This window comes from Manis pentadactyla, chromosome 4, assembly GCF_030020395.1.
Source record: "Manis pentadactyla isolate mManPen7 chromosome 4, mManPen7.hap1, whole genome shotgun sequence".
Classification (NCBI taxonomy): domain Eukaryota; kingdom Metazoa; phylum Chordata; class Mammalia; order Pholidota; family Manidae; genus Manis; species Manis pentadactyla.
Window position 1 is genome coordinate 113760458 of NC_080022.1, and position 21635 is coordinate 113782092.

General features: G+C 45.1%; 1 protein-coding gene across 1 annotated transcript; it reads left to right on the plus strand.

The window, feature by feature from the left end:
• Positions 1 to 16202: 16202 nt before the first annotated feature.
• Positions 16203 to 18792, plus strand: LOC130683420 (shugoshin 1-like). The gene is given in 2 exon segments (XM_057500756.1): positions 16203 to 16497; positions 16500 to 18792. Coding segments are annotated over 2 exon segments (1629 nt in total). The 5' UTR covers positions 16203 to 16356; the 3' UTR covers positions 17988 to 18792.
• Positions 18793 to 21635: the final 2843 nt, after the last annotated feature.

The window sequence follows — 21635 nt, forward strand, 5'->3', positions numbered from 1 at the left end:
GTCCTCATGCTCAATGGGATCCCAGAGAACCCTGGGGCCACAGGGGCCACAAGGAACACCAGGCCCTGTATGTAAAGCAGTCTTCTGCACGTAAGGAAAGGATGCCGTGCCAATTCCCTCTGTCACCACCTAGGCCTCAGCTCCTTCCGCCCCCAATTGAAGACTGGGCTGGATCTTTGTTCTACAAACGTAGCTCCAGATGGCAGAAGGGTTGACTCTAGACCTGGCCCAACCTGCTCTTTTCTCCAAAGCTTCAGCTTGCATTGAGAAACTTTCCTTGGGTCTCTGCTGCCAACAGCTGCAATTGTGGAGTAGGAGGGATCCTGAGGCACATGGTGACCTGGTTAAAGCCGCAGGTATCGGCTCTGAATCAGGCAGAAGGCTCTTCTCAATCAGGGGCCTGTGGTCAGGCTGCCACCTAGTGTCGAGGTTTGTGTACTGCTCGAAAGCCTCTACAATGCCCCAAACCACCAGTGGCGAAGAGGGAAAACCAGAAAACCCGATGGAAGACAGACTTCAGGGAGGAGCTCCCCGTCCGGAACCGGAGGGAGAAGGTGTTTTGGATGGTGAAGACCATCAGCGCAATTACCAGTCAGGCTTGCGGCCAGAGGGCAATAAAACAAGCAACAGCTGGCTGTAGTTGACAAGGCAGTTTGCCTATACTCAGTCATTTGATGCTTTGAGTTGGCCTGTATTGTTTTTCCTATTTTACAGATTATCCCTGGAAGGTTCAAAAGATTTGTCCATGTTAATTGCCTGTTAAATGGCAGAGCTGGGATTTGAGAAGGGATTTTCAGACTTTGAGAGGGTGTGGGTCTCATCAGGAGTCGCAGGGACAATCTAGGCAGATGCAAGCATGAGGTGTAGAGGGTCTGGGCAAGACTGCACAAGATAAGCCTGTGCCTGGTAGAGAGGTGAGGAGTGAGGCTGGAGGAGAGGGGCCCACCCCTGCCCAGGAGGTGTGCAAATGGCTGCTGTGCTTGAGGAGAGGTTTGCCAGGGAGACAAGTGTCAGCAAGCCCTGCACAGGAGCCAGGATGGGTTTGGCAGGAGATGTCAGGGGCCCCAGGGAGGACTAATTTATGGAGTGACTGACAGGAGAGTGACAGGCCAAATGAACATCTGGCCTGCTAATCAACAGCTGGAATGGAGGACCCAAGGTCAGAGAGAAGCGCCAGCAAGAGATGGAGCCTTAAGAGCCAGCAGCACCAGGGGAACTGGGGCCGGGGCATCTCCCGACAGGATTGCGGGAGAAGAGAAGAGTTCAGCCAGCTTACTTGCTGCAGTCACCAGCTAGGACAGGAGACCAAGGGGCCTCTGGGGATTCTGGTTGTGGTGGTTCACTTCAGAGGCCCCAGGTGAGAAGCAGCAAAAGAGGTTGGGTTTTTTTTTTTCTCCATAAAGGTGTGGGGGCAGCACATGGGGTGCAGGGAGCAGATCTGTGCTCACAAGAAGAAGGCAATGTCTTGGGCTGCACGTGCCAGCTGAGCCAACCTGCATCTTCAAGTGCAGCTGGGCTAGGACTCTGGCTCAGCTTCCCCACATCTATCACTCTAATTACTCCCTTTTGTTTTGATTGCTTTCTCAGTTTCCCAAATAAAGTTCCCTTTGAAAATAATCACTCCCTGCCAGTTCTTCTAAACAAGAAGGCAGAATTGTTTGTTCTCATGCAGGGCAGGATAACTAAAGGAACAGAACACCCCTAGGGACCCAGGCCTTAGAGTCTGAGAAGAGAGCTGAGCTGAGGCAGGGAGGAGTGCAACTTGGGAAGAAGCCTGGTGGTGTGTGTCTGTCTTGCTGACATTGGCACTGCCCTGAGCCCCTCCGAGGCTTCTGCAGTCTTGCCCCCTTAGCCCCCACAAGGCCCACAACAGACCATCTCCTTTCCACCCACACTCTATAACCTCCCTGCTTACCCACTCAAGTGACTGATTAGATGTATACCAAACTGAATCCTATTGGTAATCTATCAGTAAATATTCATCAATGACTATGTGCCTACACCTTTGTTATTCTAATCACATTGTTTTAAAATTTTCTTAATAGAAATCGGAAGTAAGGTCCACTATGGGAAAGTCAGGAAAGTGTAATGAAGAAAATATCAATCAGATTCTTTTTTTAATTAATTAAAAAACAACCTTTTCTCAATTTTTGTGACTAGTGAGTTCTCCATTTCTCTTCTCAGCTACTACAGGGCCTTGGTGCTAAGACGGTATACAGTGAGTGCTCAATTAATACTTGTGGGGTGGCTGATTGTTGACTGGTATGTCCAGCAAGCTCCAAGTGTCCTGTCAACATTGTTGGGTGTGGGAGCTGGTCTGTGGCATATCAGCTGGGGAGCAGGCCACACTCCACCTTGACTTGTTTTTCCCATTTAACTGGTAGCTTCTTGCCATGACAACAAGTTTGACCCTGCAGGAAGTGGGTTTGGATGGTGCTTATGGATCACCTGAGTGTATGTCAGTCCTAGGAAGAGCTAGTCTCTGGACAATCAGATGCTGAGTACCTACTGTGTGCCAAGCTACTAGGTTATAAAGATGAAGGAGATTGGGTCCACAAACTAACTGGGGCACAACCTGATGAATGTGGTCCCAGTGTTAAATACAAACACTGAGAAAGCAGACAGGGCAGCTGTGGGGGTGTCACTCCCGGAAGGCTTCACAGAAGAGGTAGCCTGAAGGTTGGGTCTTAAAGGGTGAATGGAAGATTGTTGGGGGCTTTGAGGCCAGGTAGAGAGAAGAGAAGCTATTCTAGATAAAATGAAGAATAAGAGCAGTGACCTGGAGGTCTGAAGGCTTCAAGTGTGTTCCAGGAGCACCAGGAGGACCTTCTATGGCTTATATTTTCAAATCTGACCTGCACTGTTAAAGAGGGTGGCTGCTGTGAGCAGTGAGCTGCCCCGGAAGCATGGCAGCCCCCCTCCCTTTCCCCTCTGTACTTTTCCTTGGGTTTCTCTAGCAGGGAACAGCCATGTCTGCTTGCGTTGTCCAGGCCCCATGCCCATGCCTCGTTTCCTGAAGTCTCTGGGATTGCCTGGAAAGGTGCGGCTGCTCCCTCTCCTGCCCTCTCACTGCGCCCTGTCCTCACTGCTGTTATGGCCTGGTCATCATGCTGATTGTCACTGTTTTAGGGTCTATTTTTCACAGACATGGTCTCCGCAAGACTGTGTCCTCCTCACAGGCAGGAAATGTGCTGGGCTCATCCCTGTATTCCTCGCCTCTGGCCCTGGAGCTTGCACAGAACACACACTTGAAACAGTTTCACTCTTCAGTGTGTTCTGTGAACACATCTCAGTAACTCAGCAGACCCTGGCTCAGTTTCACCGCCTAACCTCATTAGGGGTTAAGGGAGACTCTGAGCAGCCTAGCAGGGTAAGAAGGTCTGGGTTAGATTGCCCTCATCAACCCCAATTAGTGCTTGATTGGGAATGTCACAGTCCAGGCTTATGTAACAAGAACCCATTTAGTCAATTTTTAAAACAGGTTTTCAGTTGACAGCTTGGCAAATGCACAGGGTACAACCTCTCCCACCCCACCTGAGGACCAACGTGTGATAGATTAAGGTGGCAAGTGCTTGGAATGCCTTGAAGATCCTGCTCCAGCCAGCTAGATGGGTGCTACTGGCACAGGGAGGACCCTGATGACAAATGTGACCTCATTACTGGGGCCCTTTTGTTCTTCAGATGGGCTTTGGCTGCTTGCCTGGTTGCTGAGCTGGCTGTTGAACAGTCCACCAGGGACTGGGAGAAGATGAGAAGCACGCCTGCTGGGTCCTGTCCTGCCACACCAGTGACCCCATTTGGGACCCTGCACTGTGGCTTCTCATACTAATAGTTAGTGGAAGAACCAGGACATTTTTATAAATCCTTAATTCCTGTGAGGGAGTTATGCAATGATGCTTTTCCAAGGAAGGATGGAGGGATGGATGGATGAGCAGAGGGGTGGGATGTATGCATGGACAATGAGCCATAGATGGATGGGTGGCAGAATAAATGGACGGGTGGATGGATGAATGGATAGTTGGAAGTCAGCCTGTGCTTATTACTCTCCTTGGGCCATCAAGTCCTTCCGCTGGTGGTGCTGGTGCTGGCAGATGCTACCAGAGCAGTACCTTAGTTTCTGAAGTCTTGCTACAGGGATAGCCCTTGCATTTATTTTTCAGGAAACAGCAATAAATTGAATGCAACTGATGCCCATCCAAAGATTTGTTACTTACCAAGACTTTTAAGCATGGAAATAGCTTTAGCTTCCCTTCTATATGGGGAGGCCATATAGGAGAGAGTAAAATAACCTGCAAATAGAGCACTTCAAGAACAATACACATATAAAAATAATATAACAGCCAATAGAAGAACACTGCAAGCAATTTGACAAGTGGAGAGCAAAATGAAAAATCCCCTTCAGAAACCCATCATCCTAGAGCAAGCCCTGTTGTTTTGTGTGAACGTGCAGATACATAGGAACCATATGTAGTGCAAGAGTCATCTGTATACCTATCCCCTGTAATCTGCTTTCTTAACCTAGTATGATGTCATGAGTATTTTTCTCTTACTACATAGTCATTATAATTACTTAAAATGACTGTAAGATACTTCATTCATTACACTACTGCTAAATACTTAGGTTGCTTGTACTGTTTTTTCCCTTTGCTCTTTTTCATAAATTAACAAATCCTAGGTATTTCACTCAGGGTCCGGCAAAATATGTATACTTAGTAGGTGCTTTGTTTCCTTCCCCTTTCTCTCCTTCATATATATCTTGTATTTGGGCTTTTCTGTAGGAAAAATTTCTTAGGATAAATACTGAGTTCAAGAGTTTAAACAATTGCATAGCTTTTCACACGAATTTCTGCCTTGTTGCTTTATTAATGACAATGATGATAATATACATAGCTCCATACTTGCACATGTTATCTTATAAAATCCTTCCAACATCTCTAAGGGGGTAGTCATTAACCCATTTGTAATGAGAAAGCAGAGGCCCACAAGTTTAGTCTGTCCAACGTCTATGTCTGTTCTTTCTCCCCAAAGTCTATCACAGTGTCTGGTGCATAGAATGACTTCCATAAATATTGACTGAATGAAGTCCACAAGGGGGAGTGTCATGATTCAAACCTAGATCTGTTTCACTTCAATACCTGTGCTCTTTTTTCTTAAACCTTGCCTACTGGCTTTTTCATTTGGGTGGGAGTAGAAATGCAGGCATTGGCATACCTTTTAAGTAAGGATTCAGACTTAGCGAAGTACTGATTTAGGCTCAGGACAGACATGCAAGATGGGGGTAAGAGTTTAGGACCCTAGTTATAGTTACCCTAGAAATGTATCTGCTTGACTTTTTCCTCTCCATGCAGAGCTATTATATTAGTTCTAAGAAAAATGTCATAGGATAGTGGTCCTGAGTGCTTGGGGGCCACATTGAATTAAGAGGGTTTCCTGCTCTTGCGGCTGATCACGCATTTACAGAAGTGCTGTCCACATTGAAATCACTCTTTAAAATCAACTCTATGAGCTGATGGGACAGAGTGGCCCCTTGGACTGAATCTCCTTTGGCTCTTTCCTTCCTAGTTTCAGAGGATGCTTCTCAAGAGCACCAACCTCAAGGGTCTTAAGTAGTCATTTCCTAAGGTCATGTCCTCTTGGCATAAGGCAGAACCCTGTGTCCCATTCCTGTCACATATGTATGCATTGAGTATTGGAATGTTTCTTCAGAGATCCTTTAAAGAATAAGGTCTGTCCACTGATGCTGCCTGGATGGATAGAGAGCCAGCTAACAGGTCAGTGGTAGGGCTGTCCTCAGGGTTATGGAGAAGGACCAACATGGTAGGGCTTCCTGTGGGCTGGAAATGGAAGAGTACATTACACTCTGACATTTCTATGCAAAAGACTGCAGAGAATTATCAGAAGAGGTTTGTGGGGAAGCTCAGGAAGGGACCCCATTTTGGAGCTAACAGGGAGAGGAGTCACTGAAGGGACCAGAGACAGTCACTAAGCTAAGAGTTTGTGTAATAAGGGGCCAGGCCTCCCGAGCAATTCCACTCATGTGGACTGAGCAATTACTATGTGCATGTGCTCTAGTAGGCCTTGGGACTGCGAGAATGGGTCAGGTAGACCCTGTCCTCAAGAAGACACCATAGTCTACCTGGGAGACAGGAGCACACAACAGCAGCAATAACAGCACACATGTTGGATGTTCTGTTGGTGATAAAATCTGTGGGCACCTAGAAGAAGGGCTGACATGTCAAAAGTCTGAAAATACTTCAAAGAAGTAATGTTTGAATCTTGCATTGAAGAATGGTGAGCGTTCACTGGTATAGAAGAATTGGCTGAGCATATTGGTGAGAAGGAAAAGCAAAGTTCCAGGGGCTCACAGAGCCTGGAGTGAACCTGCCTTGAGAAGGAGGAGGTGGCTTCCAATAGTAGGGATGTCAGAAGTGAGAGGCTGAGCAGGATGAAAAGATTGCACCCCGAGCCAGCTACGACCTTGGGTGTGTGTGAGCAAGTGTAATCCTGTGCCTGTGAGAGTATGTTGGTGTGTGGCTCTGTACGTGTCCCGAGGGAGCTCAAGCTCCATTACAATGAGTAGAAGATTGATAAGATGTGAATAGGTAGAGGCTCCCCTGGTCATTCCTTCCAAAGAATGTTCCTTAAGTACCTACCACTTGCTGGATCCTGGGAGAGGGGAGATGAGTTAGAGTGAAGGGACCCCTGGCCTGAAGGCACATGCACTGGGGGAGGCAGATGCCACACTGTAAAGTACAGACACTGGTCAGATCAGGAAGGAAATGTGTGATAAGGAACAGCAGTGGGGGTGGGGCACACCTAAAGATAGCCAGGCACCAAAGGGCTCCCCAAGAAGGTCACATTTGAGCAGAGGCCTAAAGGATGAGAAAGAATATTTGTAGGAAGAAGGAAACTTCAAAACAAATGGGTAAAACTTGGTGTATTTGAAAAAGAGAAGAGGCCAGTAGTGCTCAAGTGTAGCTAGAGAGAGTCAAAAAGGTAGGAGATGAGGTTCAGTGAGTTTTTCGGTGAGGTTCAGGATTTTATTCTAAGAGCAAAGAAAAGCCACTGAAGGGGTGTAAGCAGGGAGAAGATCCCCTTATTCTATGCTTTGTAACAAGTGCTCTGGATGCCGTACAGAGCTTGAGCTGGCTGGGCTCAGAGGAAGAGGGTCCAGCTAGGAGGCCACTGCAGCTGTCAGGCTGAGAGGGGGATGGTGTGGGCAAAGGTAGGGGAGAGGAGCAGAGACGAGGTGGGAAGCTTCAAAATGGGTTTGGTGATTAAACAAAAATAATTTAATGTGTGGAGAGTGAGGGAATGGGAAGAAATTAGGTGACTTCTGGGCTTGAGGCTTGAGAAAAATGAGAGTAGGATCTTCCTCAGGAATTTGGGTCTCCAGATAGGGGTCACTACCCTCACAGCACAGCCTGTAGTCGGGGAGCTGATCCTTGCTCTTTGTTCTGGAAGATCAGAGAGATGACTCCTGCCAAGCCCTCTCTGAGGACAGCTGAGCGTTTGGAAAGCCGGCTTCTTCTTGGTTGTTGCTTCACAGTCATCTCACCAGAGATAAATGGAGGTCAGTTTAATTTATTCAACAGATATTTATGAAGCACTTGCTGTGTGCCAAACTCTGTCTGGGTGCTGGGGATACAGTGGTGGAGAAAACACACGTAACCCTACTCTCAGGGAGTTTACATTACAGTTCGGTGGGCTAGCAACAGGCAAAATGTTAAGTAAACCATATCAATGAGTCCCAGGGCTGCAGAGGAAAGGCAGGGAGGAGGGCTGGGGAGGGCTGGGAAGGAGGTGGCTCAGAGTGGAGAGCTGGTGCGAGTGCCGGGCTGCTGCATGGGCAAGGGGCTGCCCTGGGAAGTGGTGCTTCTCCCTGCTGTGGTTCCTGTGGCTCTTTCCCACTCCCCATGGCCACTCTTCACACATCGCCCTGTTTGTTTGCTTTCTAGTGCTTATTGTGTTCTGTGACAATGTTTATTTGTTAGTTTGTTCTTTTCCTTCTCCAAGTAATTCAGATGAATTCTTGTGTGATTCCAAAGGGTGCAAATTTTGTGAGGGGATGGCAATAGGGATGGGATTGTGAAAGCCAAGGCATGACTTGAGGTGCTGAGTTCAAGTTCAGAAGGTGCTAGACTTGGATATTGGGCTCATTGCTGAACAGTCCTGGGTTCAAGTTTTGGAGATTCTCTGGACTGGGGAGAAAGGCAAGTCTACTGATATGAGAGGGGTTTGGAGAAACAGTTTGGGTTGGAGACCCTGAAGACTTGGTGAGCTGTGTGGGTCTCTCACCCTCCCTGGTCTGGGCAGGATGCAGGAGGGCAGGATTTGTTTAGAGTCTGCCTAGAAGAGTTCAAACAGGAAGGATCTCTGTCCCTGAACTGACCTTAATCCTACTGTCCCACCTCTAGCAAGTTGCAACAGACTTTCCTATAGGAGCCTCAGCCAGGGAGGAGTGCCTTAATCAGGAACCGAAACTGAGCAGGTGTTAATTAGGTCCAGGAAGCTGAGAGGTGATGGTATCTTCCTTCATTAGAGATGAGGAGACTGCAAGGGGTCCCTTCTGCTCCCTGGCTTCTGAAGAAGAGTGGGAGACGGGGCTGGGGTAGGGCCTGCTCTTTCTGGGAAGGCTGAATGGAAGACTGGTCCACAGAGCAGAGCCCTGTTCTGCCATGCAGCTGGGCACAGAGGAAATGGCCCAACCCAGGCTGTGCAAGGAGGCAGCCAGCAGAGGCCCTGGGAAGCTCTTGACTCAGGGACTTGGTCTAAGGAGAGAAGGAAGGGTCTTGCTTGATGGTGCCACTTCTCTGCTCAGCTGGCCTTATTCTGAGCATTTTTTCTTTTCATTTTCCTCTTGTCATAAATTTGATAAACATGCACACACACACACATGCTCATATACACATTGCTTGTCACATGCTTTAGAGGTGGAGTGATTTAGAAAAGAAGAGATATAACAGAAAGGCAGAAGATGGGAATTGAGAGATTAAGGTCATAGTACTTATAAACTGACTCTCTGTTATGTGAATGTAACCAGGTTACTTAAATTGTTCTGAAATATCTACATCTATAAAATGGATGGGTATTTTTAAAAGATTAACTTTTATCATGAACATTTACATTTTATGTGAGGAACTGAGATAATACTTGGGCAGTTATGTGTCAACTCCCAAGTACTTTCATTAAGCCACGTTCTTACTAAGTGTTCCTTACTAGAGGAACAGAACTGTCAGGTGTAAGAAGTTGTAAACATTTAAAAACTCTTTTGCATTATCTCTCTCATATGCAAAGAGAGTTGGACCAGAAGACTGCAAGAGCCCTTCCAGGTTAGAATCAGTGATTCTGAGGAGCAGGCGGCAGACAGAGGCATTTCTCAGGAGGGTCCAATTAAAGCTCATGGTGGCCTTCATGTGGCCCTTGACCCATGGCAGCATGAGTCAGGACATGCATGGCCTTTGGCTCAGATGTCAGCCCCACCTCTGTTTGGCTTTAGGCAAGTTTCTTAACATCTTTGAGTCTCGAGTTTCTTCATCTGCAAAACTGGGATAATGATTCCTCAGATTATTTCTGATGAGAAGTCTTGCTACAGCTCTTCTCTTCCTTCCTCTGTAAACAGTATATTTATTCCTCTGGCTGCTTTACAAGTTTTTAAAAATCTGGTTTTAAACAATTTGGTCATGATGTGCTTTGGTGTAGTTTTCTTCATATTTTTTGTGCTTAGGGTTCATTGAAATTCTTAGGTGCCAAGATGTTTTTAAAAACAAAATTTGGACAATTCTTTGATCCCCTTCATTTTGCAGATAAATAAAAAAGTAATTTATTAGCTCCCCCCCCGCAAAAAAAAAAGGTTTTTATATTTTAGGCTTTTGATATAATTGGTTATTTGAATTGATGTTGAATGTTGAATTAATTTGTGTATCTGGAATAAATTCTACTTATTGTTGATGTGTAAAAAAAAAGAAAAACAAAATTTGGAAAAATTTTGGCCATTATTTCTTCAAGTATTACCCCCCCCTCACCCCAACACACACACACACACACACATCATTCCCCAGTGGACTGCAGTGTATATGAAGCCACGTGAACTTATCTCACTGGCTTTTCAGTTTCCTTGACCTCATTTCGGACAGTTTTTACTGCTATATGTTCAACTTCACTAATCTTTACTTCTGCAGTGTTTAATATCCAGTTATATTTCTTCTTAGTGTAATTTTTATTTTAAGTTTGATTTGGTTTTCCTTTTTATATCTTTCATGTCTCTATGTAATCTTTCTGCTACTATTTTGAGCATATGAAATATAGTTACATTAATTCTAATGCTGTCATCATCAGTCATTCCTGGCTTAATATGAATCGATTGTTTTTCTATTCACTTTATATTGTATTTTCCTGCTTCTTTGCATGCCTGAAATTTTTGATGAATACCTGACATTGTGAATTTTACTTTGTTGCAGGCTATGTACATATATTTGCTGCTATAAATATTCTTGAGCTTTGTTCTGGGCACAGTTAAGTTGCTTGGAAGCAGTTTGATCCTTTTCAGTTTTTTGTTTTAAGATGTCAGGTGGGACCAGGGCAGCATTTAGTCTATAGCTAATTTTACTCCACTACCAAGGCAACACTTTTCTGAGTACCCCACCCAGTGCCCCATGAGTTGGGATTTTCCACTCCTGCTGTAGGGAACAGCAACTCTCGTAACCCTGTGTGATTCCTGGGATGTCCCTTATACCCTTCAGGTGTCTTTCCCCAGCCCCAGGTGGTTTCCCCACACGAGGAGCTGATCGCTATTCAGTTACAGACTTGAGCTGGTTCTCCCTGGTTGCCAGAGCTCTGCCCCTGTGAGGCTGCTCTCCTCTCCAGAGGCTGCCCTGCCAGCTCTGGCTGCCTTGGTCTCTCAGGACCAGCTCCATTTCCTCAATTCAGAGAGAACCCTGGGCTCTGGCTGTGCCATGGCCTGGACACACGCTCAGGGCACTAAGCTAGGATAACTCAAGGCTCACCTCCCTTGTTTCTCATCTCTTATTGATTGTGGTCCTTCATAGCTTGAGACCCAATGTCCTGACAACTGTCTAATGTATCTTTGTCAGGTTGGTGGTTCTTTCAGGTGGAGGATAAAGCTACTCCATTCTCACTGGAAGAGGGAGTCTCCACTTTACACTGTTACTAGCCCAGTACTATTATTCTGGTCTTTTCCAAATCTAAATCTAAAATTGTAACTAGAGTTATACATCACTTTAAAATCTCAAACTGAAGAAACATGCATTCTCCCCATTGAAAATCCTCCCGAGGCATCTGCTTTTGTCTCTGGTAGGCTGAGCACCTTCTACTGTACACATCAGTCATTTCTAAGCCCTCTAAAGCTAGCCTGGGGCCCTCTTTACTTCCAGGGTCCTTGACAGACTTTTTTGAGCTGGAGAATGATGGGTGAAGATGAGATGCTAACAATGCAATAGGGAGGAGCAGAGGAGGGAGCGGGTTTCCCAGGGACAGTTCCCAACACCCCCACCCCACCCCACCCAGACCATCCCCCTTCCCTCCAGAGCTCCCCTTCACAGATCAGCTTAATATAATCAAAGACAGATTTATTTTCTTAAGGCCTGATTGCTGCTTTTTCTGGGATAGTTTGCTTTGATCAAGGCTTTTCCCAGTCCTCCTACCTGGAAGGAAATGTTGACTTCTCTCAGGTGGATCAATATCTGTGGAGAAAGAGTAGACAGTATTGGAAACTCTGTTCCCTTTTGAAATAAAATTTGAGGTCTTTTTATTATTCAAGATAAATATGGAAATATCAGTATTGTCATATGGATCTGGTGTCATAGTCACAACTTTGGCTGTGAGGAGGGGCAGACCCTGGGGTCCCGGGACAGAGGGGATCCTCGTGAGGCAGGACACAGTCCCTTAGGCCATTACTGAGCCCTGGCCCCTGGGCCAGCCCTGGCTCGTACCTTTGTGATCACAGGAGCATGTTACCTTTGCTTCTTGCCTGTGGAGGTGTCTTGCCAATGGGTTTCAGTCCCGGGAAAGTTTGCTATGGATTCAGTGTGACCAAAGAAATTGAGAGCAAAACGTTCTTGGGGTGAAAGGGTTATACCCAACTTTATTTCCAGGTGGCAGGTCAGTCACTAAAATCCAGTTCACTCAGAGCAAGTCTGCATGCAGCAAGCTGGTCTCTGTCTCTGGGCTACTCTGTCTGCACAGCTGTCCTCTGCACCCCTCTGTCCTCAGAGCCATCCTGCACAGCCATCCTCTGGGCCTCTCTGCACAGTCGACCCACACAGCCGTCCTTTGGGCCTCTCTGGACAGTCATCCTGCACAGCTGTCCTCTGGGCCTCTGTCCTTGGCACTGCCACCACTCCAGCCTCTACTCTGCTCTCTTGCAGTCTTGCAGCCCTGCCACCGTGTTGCACTCAGAGCACTGGGTGGAGCTCTTTTTATGGAGTCAACAGCCATGTATTGCCCACAGGTGTGCAGTGAGCTAGTCAACCAGGGCCAGGTGAGAATCCTCACCCAGGAACTCTCATTTTATCCACAGGAGGCAACACTTGCAGAATGCCTAGAGAGCACACTTCCCACATTTGGCAAGATGGGGAACTGTGGGGTGCAATGGAGAAATGGAATTTTAGGAAGGGGTGAAATGGGACAGTGGGGTTGCTTTGGGAGCTTTGGTTTTGTCGACGTGCCCCAGGTCCTGAGAAGGGAAGTAACTGGCAGTGACTGTCATCTGCCGGGCACAGTAGTAGTAGCTTTCTTATAGTCATTACTCCATTCATTCCTTATAGCAGCCTTGCACGGTAGGCTTTATCCTTTTACATTTATAGTTGAGGACAAATAGACTCAGATGGGTTAGGATAATTATTCTGTGGGATTCACACTAGAGGGTCCAGGAAGACAAGGAAGTTTGCTAGGAGCCCAAGAGAGGGCTTGTGGGACATCATGCTGTGGGAGAAGCTGGAGCCCCTGGGTCCCTGGCTGGACGAAGCCCTGACGGGCCCATGTTGTAGTCCTGCAGCTGTCAGGTGGGGTGGATTCCACTGCAGCTGCTGCTGTGCCAGGAGGTGTGGCCAAGGCGGAGGGCAAGAACCTGATGCTGTGGGGCTAGAAGGAGATGGAACGAGTGAACACAGAACTTGAGGGCAGAAATATGAGGGAAACCTTAAAAAAAAGAGCTAAGGTATCTAGTGAAATTGATAGGAGGTGAGGGGGTGAAATGTTAATTCAGAACACATGAAATTGTTGTTTCATAGGTAAAAATGGTGAATCATGAGCAATTTTATAAGTTTAATCTAACATAAGCTCCTCAAAGGTGAGCACTAAACCCTCAGTATTCCCCACGAAACACAGGCTGGTCTAAATGAGCAGCACTTGAGTCAAGCATCTGAAATGCCCACCTGTTCCCAAATATATCTTCAGAAGTCCCCATTTAAAGCCACGTGTTACCTTGGAGGAGTGAATATTACCCAGCAATATACCGGCATGATTGGTTTTATCATAGCAAATTGTCCCTAACCAGGACAAATATTTCCAAAAAGTGACTGAAGAGAGCATTGGCATTCTGATTGCATGGAGCCTGGGAGGGGACCATGGGGCAGCCTGTGGGCAGCAGGCCAGCACAGGGGAGGACTTGGGTGGAGGACACAGAGAGAGAGGAGACCCAGCTCCTGGCCCCAAAGAACCTTTGCTTACCCATTTGCTAACCTTGCTTACCTTTACCTCACGCATGAGCTGCCCTGCATAGATGGGTCAGCAGGAGAGCTGGATTCCTTGGTACTCTGGCACCCTCTTCAGGGAAAGTCCTGAAACACACCGCTCCTCCTCAGGAAAATGGAATTCAGTAAAATTTCATAACTTTAAGATGGAAGAGGAAGGGAAATATGGTTATCAAATGCACACTGTGTGTAAGCTGTGTCCTAGGCAGTCAGACTCACCTTGAGCAGTGGCCATTATTGTCCTTGTTTGGCAGAGATGTGAACTCAAATTCAGAGAAATTATGTGATGTGTCCAAGATCATAACTCAGTGGTGGTGGAGCAGTGATTAAAGCCCAGTTTGCCCCTCTCCAAAACAGAAAGGCTGCCACTGGGAAATATCAGAGCAAGGAGCAGCCTTTATTAATTTCTGAGTCCCCAGAGTATAGTGGGGGACAAGAAGTGCCAAGTCCCAAGGACACAGAGGCCAGCTTAAAGCCCCCTGCCCTTTGATGTTTATCCCCAGGAACAAAACCCAGCACACTTGTGATGCCCCACACAGAGGATGACCTGTGGGTTCTAGGTATGCATCTGGGCAGCCCTTCACCCTCCCTTCTGACCTCCCTTTGGAAAACAGTCTGCTATGGCACAGTGCTTCCCCTCCGGTTGGCCTTTTCATATAAGGGGTCACCTTTGATCTTGTCACTAGCTCTCCTTGTTTTACACATGAGGAGACTTTAATTCTCAGAGATGGAAGTTCATTCACTTTCTCATTCATGAGACCAGTAAATATATATTGAGCTCTACTATGTCCCAGTCAATGTTGGTGGCAGTAGGGATGCAGCAGTAGGTGTGGGTGAGTAGGAAGTAAACAACACACCTAACAAATAAGCTATATAAATGTTAGAAGGTGATAACAACTATAGAAATAGAACAGAGTTGGGAGAATTGGGAGCACATGTGGCCAAGATAAAGGGTAAGTTGCAATTTAAGTGGACTGGTCAGCTCTGCTTTATTAAGAAGCCTACTTTTGCACAAATACCTGAGTGAGGTTAAGGAGTGAGCAAAGGAGATATCTTGAGTAAGAACATTTTAGGCAGAGGAAATAGCTGCTGCAAATGCCCTGAGATGAGGGTGTGCCTGAACCACGCAAAATACAGCTAAAAGACCAGCATGGCTGGAGGGGAATGAGAGGAGAGTAGAGTAATAGGGAGCACATACCACCATTTCTTGAGTAGCTGTTACATGCTGGGCACTATTAGGCACTTCCACAGGCTGATCTTGTCTACTCCTTTGGGAGAGTGTTACGAACCCATTTGTAAGCTGAAAGATGGAGGCTCAGTGAGAGTGAGTGATTTGTCCACCATTACAGGGCTAGCAAGTCAAAGGTTCTGACTCCAGAGCTCTTGTTCCCCCCTCTGTGCCTGCTGCCATTCTCTGCAGGCAAGCACCCCTGCCTGCAGCTGCTGCTGTGTACTGGGCCACCCTCCTGGGGTTTGGGTGGAGCTGGCCCAGGGGGCACAGAGTGGCCCCCAGGAGTCAGGCTCTGTGTGCCTTTTTCTCACCATACCTAGATTTGTACCCCTGGTTTTAGGTCAGCTTCCTCACTATTCTGAAATCCATTACTGTTTAGTTCTCTTTCTTTGTCATTCGGCAGATTTTTTCTAATTCTATGAAAGCACAGAAGCTACATTCTTCTGTAAAATGAAAGCAGATACGGTGCTTTGTTCACCATGGCTGTTTCTTATTCTTGTTTCTCTGGGTGGTGGGTACAGAATAGCTCAGAGCATGCGCTGCAGGGTGTGAGTGCGGGCAGAGTGGGTGGAGTTAGCCTAGGCAGGCCTCTGTACTTGGCTCCTTCCTGGGTGGTGGCTGTACTTGGGGACGGGGCCACCTGCTGCTTGTCTGAGCAAACCACCTTTTTACCTCGCCTATCTTTACTCATTCTTCTCCAGGTCATCCTGGAAATGGCACAAGAAATCTTCCAAGATGTGACTCTAGTGAATTAATTCTTCCTTTTTCAGACTTCCCAAAGTACTTTATGTATTTGGTATCTTTATGGTAGCATTATACTAATGTCCCTTCATCACTGCTTGTGCTGGATTCCCTTCATCTCTTGTTCAACTACCATAACTTCAAAAACCACCAATGGCCAGAACCCATCTCTTACTCCCCTGCCCTACCAACCTCCCAGTCCTCCATGGCCCCCACACTGCTGCTGCTGACTGTGTGGTCATTGTGTCTGTCTACCCCAGCATGTGGACCATTGAGAGAACAGGGATTCAGGTCATTCACCTCTGAATCCTGATGATAGCACAAGGCCTGGAGCATGGTAAGGTACTCAGTAACTGTTGAAAGAAAGAATGAATGAATAACAGCTATACTAAATAGAAAATAGACTACACATTGATCTGCAGAGATGTGTAAAGTTTATTTAAATGGAAGAAAAATGTCCTGTTTTGGTAGGTGGATTCCAAAGAGTTACTGCACTTAAAAATTTCTTTATAGGAGAATTTCGAATGTGGCTGCTGTTGTTGGCGGACGAGCAGAGACCGTGCCCCAGGCTTGGGGGACCCGAGCGTGGGGCGCACGGCGGAACCCTCGCGGAGCCTTGGGATGTAAGAAGCAGGGCGACCGCTGCGGCAGAGGTGGGGCCCAAGGCAAAAGATGGCCAAGGAAAGGTGCCTTAAAAAGTCCTTTCAAGACAGTCTTGAAGACATAAAGAAACGAATGAAAGAGAAAAGGAATAAAAACTTGGCAGAGATTGGCAAACGAAAGTCTTTTATAGCTGCTCCATGCCAGATAATCAATTTTATCCTCTTTTAGCCAACACTTCTACACTGCTAAAGAACTACCAAGACAACAACAGAATGCTAGCTTTAGCTCTGGAAAATGAAAAGTCCAAAGTGAGAGAAGCCCAAGAGATCATCCTACAGCTGAGAAAAAATTGTTACTACCTCACATGTCAGCTCTGTGTACTGAAAGGAAAACTTACTTCACAACCAACAGAAGAATCTGCTCAGAACCAGGAAGTATGTCCCTCCAGAATGGACTCCAGTATTCACAACTCCAGGGATTTATTTGTGAAGGATTTACCGCAAGTTCCTGTTTATGAAGTTCTCTCTCCAAGACAAGAATCTTTCCAAATAGAAGAGCAAATACCTACTATTCCTCAAGACAGACTAGTATTTGATCTGGATTCAGATGAAGATAAGTCTACTGATAATGTCTTATTACCTAGAACTGTATCTCTCCGTCGCAATTTAAGGAAACATTTTAACGATTTATGTCAATTCAGTAACTTAGATGATCTTGAAATCAGTCATTTGTCAAAGCAGTCTTTTGAATTGGAAAGAACTAGATTTATAGATCCACTAGTAAACATGCACATACCAGGTAACGTAGAACAAAATGTTTCTCAATGGAACAAGAATCAAATTAACTTATCACCAAAGCTTATTCATCCAGAAAAATCTAAAACCAAAGAAGACATTTCAGAGGATAAATCTGAGCAAATTAAAAGTAAGCATAGATATGCACAAGGAAGAAAGCAAAAAGAGAAAAGAAAAGCTAACAAAAGGAGAAAGTCGAAATCTGTATCAAAGTATAAAGGCAGCAAAAGTGAAAATAAAAAAAGTGTTTCCAAAAAAAAGTTGGCTAAATCTTTCACTTCCAGTGATGCTTACAATTTTAATTTGGAAGAGGGTGTTCATCTCACCCCTTTCCGACAAAAAATGAATAATGATTCTAAAATGGAAGACAACAACAATGAATCTGAAGTGAGCACCTGTGAATCGAGTGGTTCGGGAGATGATTCTGATGATCTGTATTTGCCCACTTGCAAGTACAGTCAAGACATCACCAGAGAATCAGACAGAAGACCAGTCACCAGGCCTCGATCTAAAAGAGCACCAAAATATAGGGATGAAAAAGAGACAGAGGGTTCTCAGACAACAAAAACTCCTGCTAGCACATTACCTGAAACTCACCAGTCACCTCATCTTAGTCTGAAGGATATCACCAATGTCCCCTTGTATCCTGCGTCAAAAATCAGAAAACTTTCTCTTTTTCCAAAAAAGAATAAAGACAGCCCAGTGTCTCTGCCTAAGCGTAGGTGTACAGCCAGTGTGAACTATAAGGAGCCCACACTTGCCTCGAAACTGAGACGAGGGGACCCTTTCACAGATTTGTGTTTCTTGAATTCACCTATTTTCAAGCAGAAAAAGGATTTTAGATGCAGTTCTAAAAAAAAAGCATACGAAGCAAATACAATGAAGCGTTTGTTGGATGCTGTTTAAATTTGTCCTACACCCTCTTCTATTGCTGTCGGACAGTGCGCAAGTGGGTTGGACCGCTATAGACTATTCTCTTGGCAGGACTCTGGGTCCTGAAGATTTCGTCAGAACTGCTTCAATGTGGTGTTTTGTCTTAAACCTTTAGTATTTGGTTTACTTTTTGTTTAAGTATAAATAACTGGACTTAAGCATTATAATAGTTTGGATTTCTTATACTGCCTAAAACCCTTAATTTTAGTCAAAATGTATCTTGTACCATTTTAGAAATTAATGATTTTTCAAATTAAGGTGTTTTAATTACAGCTTCTGTCATCTTTATTTCTCCCTTAAACAGAGAATACTAGGATAAATCATTTTTGAAGACAGACTGAGAATCTTTTGAAATGAAATAAATCCTTGAAATTCCCAGTAGGGTATACCCTAAGGTGTTTGTGGACCCCTTATACCATTGTTACATTTAATTTTTCAGATAAAATGTGTATATGAGATCATGGTTAGAGAATTGATAGTTGCTTAGGCTCAGGGACTAGGTGACTAGCTCTGAGCCCAAGCTCTAGGCGTACCTTGTTCAAAGTGATACCTCCCTGAATCACAATTATTAGCTAATGGTCTTCCAGGGTACCTCCTTATTTAGTCAAAAATCTCAAATGTTAAATGTATGAATACCAAAGCTTGTTTTGTATTTTTGATCAACCAATGAGGGAATTCACTTAGTTCTGAAAGTTTGAAGCCTGTACTTGTGTATACCTCTTCAAACTTTAAAGCACAAGGTTATCCACTTTTAAAGAGCAATAAAGTTTCTCTAGATACTGAAAAAAAAAAAAAAATTTCTTTATAGTAAATATGCTAATAAAAATGCCAGCAATTCAAGAACACTCCTTTTTAAGAATTTTAGGGGTCAAAGTTCACACAAACATTCCCATATGTTAAGGTTTTGACTTTTAAACAGAAAGACTTGCATGCATCTTGCTAAGTCATGGTGTTTCTTTAATCTGGCCACATAGATTCCTTACCAGGTCTTATCTAATTGTTGGAAAAAAAAGATTTCTTCACAAGACTTATCACATATTACTGTGATTATATGGCTACATGTATGCCTCCCATAAATATAGTTGAACCTCGAACAACCTGGGTTTGAACTGTGTGGGCCCCCTTACATGCAGATTTTTTGAATAACTATATTGGAAAATCTTTTGGAAATTTGCAGCGACTGAAAAACCATTTTCTTTCTGTAGCTTATTTTATTGTAAGAATACAGTCTACAATATATATGACATACAAAATAAGCACTAACAGACTGTATTATCAATAAGACATCCAGTCAACAATAGGCTATTCGTAGTTAAGTTTGGGTAGTTAAAAGTTATATGCAGATTTTCAGCTGAGCAGGTCAAGATCCTTACCCTCATGTTATTTAACTGTCAATGTACTTTTAAACTCTAGTTTAAACGGGAACAGTGACTATGAGGGGAAATGGTTGGAGCTAGAAAGGCCACGCTGGGGCAGGATGCCAGTGGTCATCAGAGCCTTGCTAAAGGAGGACTTACTCCCTGTGGAAGGGTGACCTCTTGTGGAGAACCAGCAAATATAAACAAGTTTTAAAAATATTTTTTACTCTATGGATAACTGTCCTAACCACAATAACTGGGTACTCAAAGGGGAAGTAACATTCCCCATTATTTTTTTTATATTGAAGCATAATGTCAAAAATCAGATTACATAAACCTTACATGTAGACCTCAATGCATTTTTAACATACTTAAATACCCATCTAATCACCACTGTTTTTAAATCCATTTGTATTAATTTTCTGTTGCTGCTACAATAAATTACTGCAAACTAAGTAGTTTAAAAGAACACAGATTTTTTATCTTACAGATTGGTAGGTTAAAAGTTCAATATGGAGCTCAGTGGGCTTGTTACAGAAAATACTGAAAAAAAGCCTGGACTGGATCACTGACCGAAGAACCAAGCGGCACTCGGCACTCGGAGGTCTTGGAGTGTTGAGGCTTTATTTCACACTGGCGGGCTCAGAGGGGAGTAATCCCCCAAAAGTCTGAGCCCCAAACAAAGGCAAAGGGAGCAATCTATATCTTTCTGCTTCCTTATCTGTAACATTCCTACGTGCACAGCAAGTGATCAGGCAAGGGGGAGGGAGTTTAGGGAGTGAACCATGGGAACTGTTGCTCAGCAGAGTGGGAAACCAAGGGAGTGGTTTTTTTTTATTTGGGTTGAGGAGGGGGGCGAGGCGGAGGGGAGCCACCTGCTAGGTTGCGGTCCTTGTAAATCTTCCCTATCATTCTCCCCTCTGATGCCTCTTCAAACACTTCATTTTAGGGGGCATCATCTCCTTGGCTTATGACAGGGTCATAGTGGCTCTGCATATACAGGAGCTGTATGGAGGAAACGCATTCCTCGATAAAGTTAATGAGCCAGTTAAATATGCAGGGTTCCACTAATAGTTTAAGGAACAGCAGAATCCCTGGCCCAGCAAGGCCAGTTAGAAGAGCTGTTAGCCATGGATTCTATTCAAACCATCCCTGAAACTAAGACTTTTTATTTTCTAACATTTTATTCCTATGCTGGATGTTTTCTTTTACTTGGCTAAATAGCTCCTAACTGTGCCAGACTTATTTGCATAAAAAAAACAATCTTCTCCAAGGGCTACAAATAAGCCTCCCTGGGACATGAAGGGGGTCCAGTCCTCTATGACTTTGCAACACCACTTCAGCCAGGGAATCAATTTGATCTTGCAGCTGAATCATGGTGGTTTCAAGCTGCTCTAAATCTTGATTAAATTCCTCTGTTTATTAGAGCCGCTGTGCCTAATGCAGCTGATCTGGCTCCACTGAGCCCGACTAGAGCAGGGATCAGCAAAGGGGCAGCCTGTTCTGCCTAGGAGATCTCATGGGGGGAAAGGAGGTAGCTCTTTTTAGCCCACTATACACTTTATAACTTTTGTACAGTTAAACATTACAGAGAGGTACTTTAGAAATGCAGGCTGAGACTTGAGTCCAGCTAGGAGAGACAGGTAAGCACAGCAAAATACCTTAATGATTACCCAATAGATAATAGAAAGGGCAACTTTTCTGAGTGCAGGGGTGCAAAAGCAGAGAGTCTAATGCCTGGAATAAAAGACACCACTCCGACAAGAACCAGGATCCATGGTGTGCAGGTGTCCATTAGTCAGAGGGCAAACGTTGGAGACAGAGAGGATCTGGAGGTCTGGTTGGGCCTCCCACTGATGTGCTTCCTCGTCCGGGCCCTTTTTACTCTGGAACGACAGACCCCTGAGTGATGCCTGCAAACTTGAGGGCAGTAGGAATAGTTAGAACAACAATGTGGGGGCCAGTCTACTGAGGTTTGAGGGGGTCCTTTTTCCAATCTTTAACCCAGACTGAGTCCCCAGCCTGAAAGGAATGTACTGGGGTTCCTAGACCAATCGGGGCTCTATGGTGTATTGTTATAGTTTATTTAGGGTGGCTCCCAAGGCTTGGAGTTTTTCTCTTGCCCCCTTATCTCCTATCTGGTGTAGGTTCCCTGGGATGCTTCCTAGACATGGGGGAGGGTTTCTATACACTAATTCAAAAGGGAAAAAAATCCTTGAGTTCCAGGTGTGCAGCAAGCATGCAGGAGAGCCAGGGGCAGTGA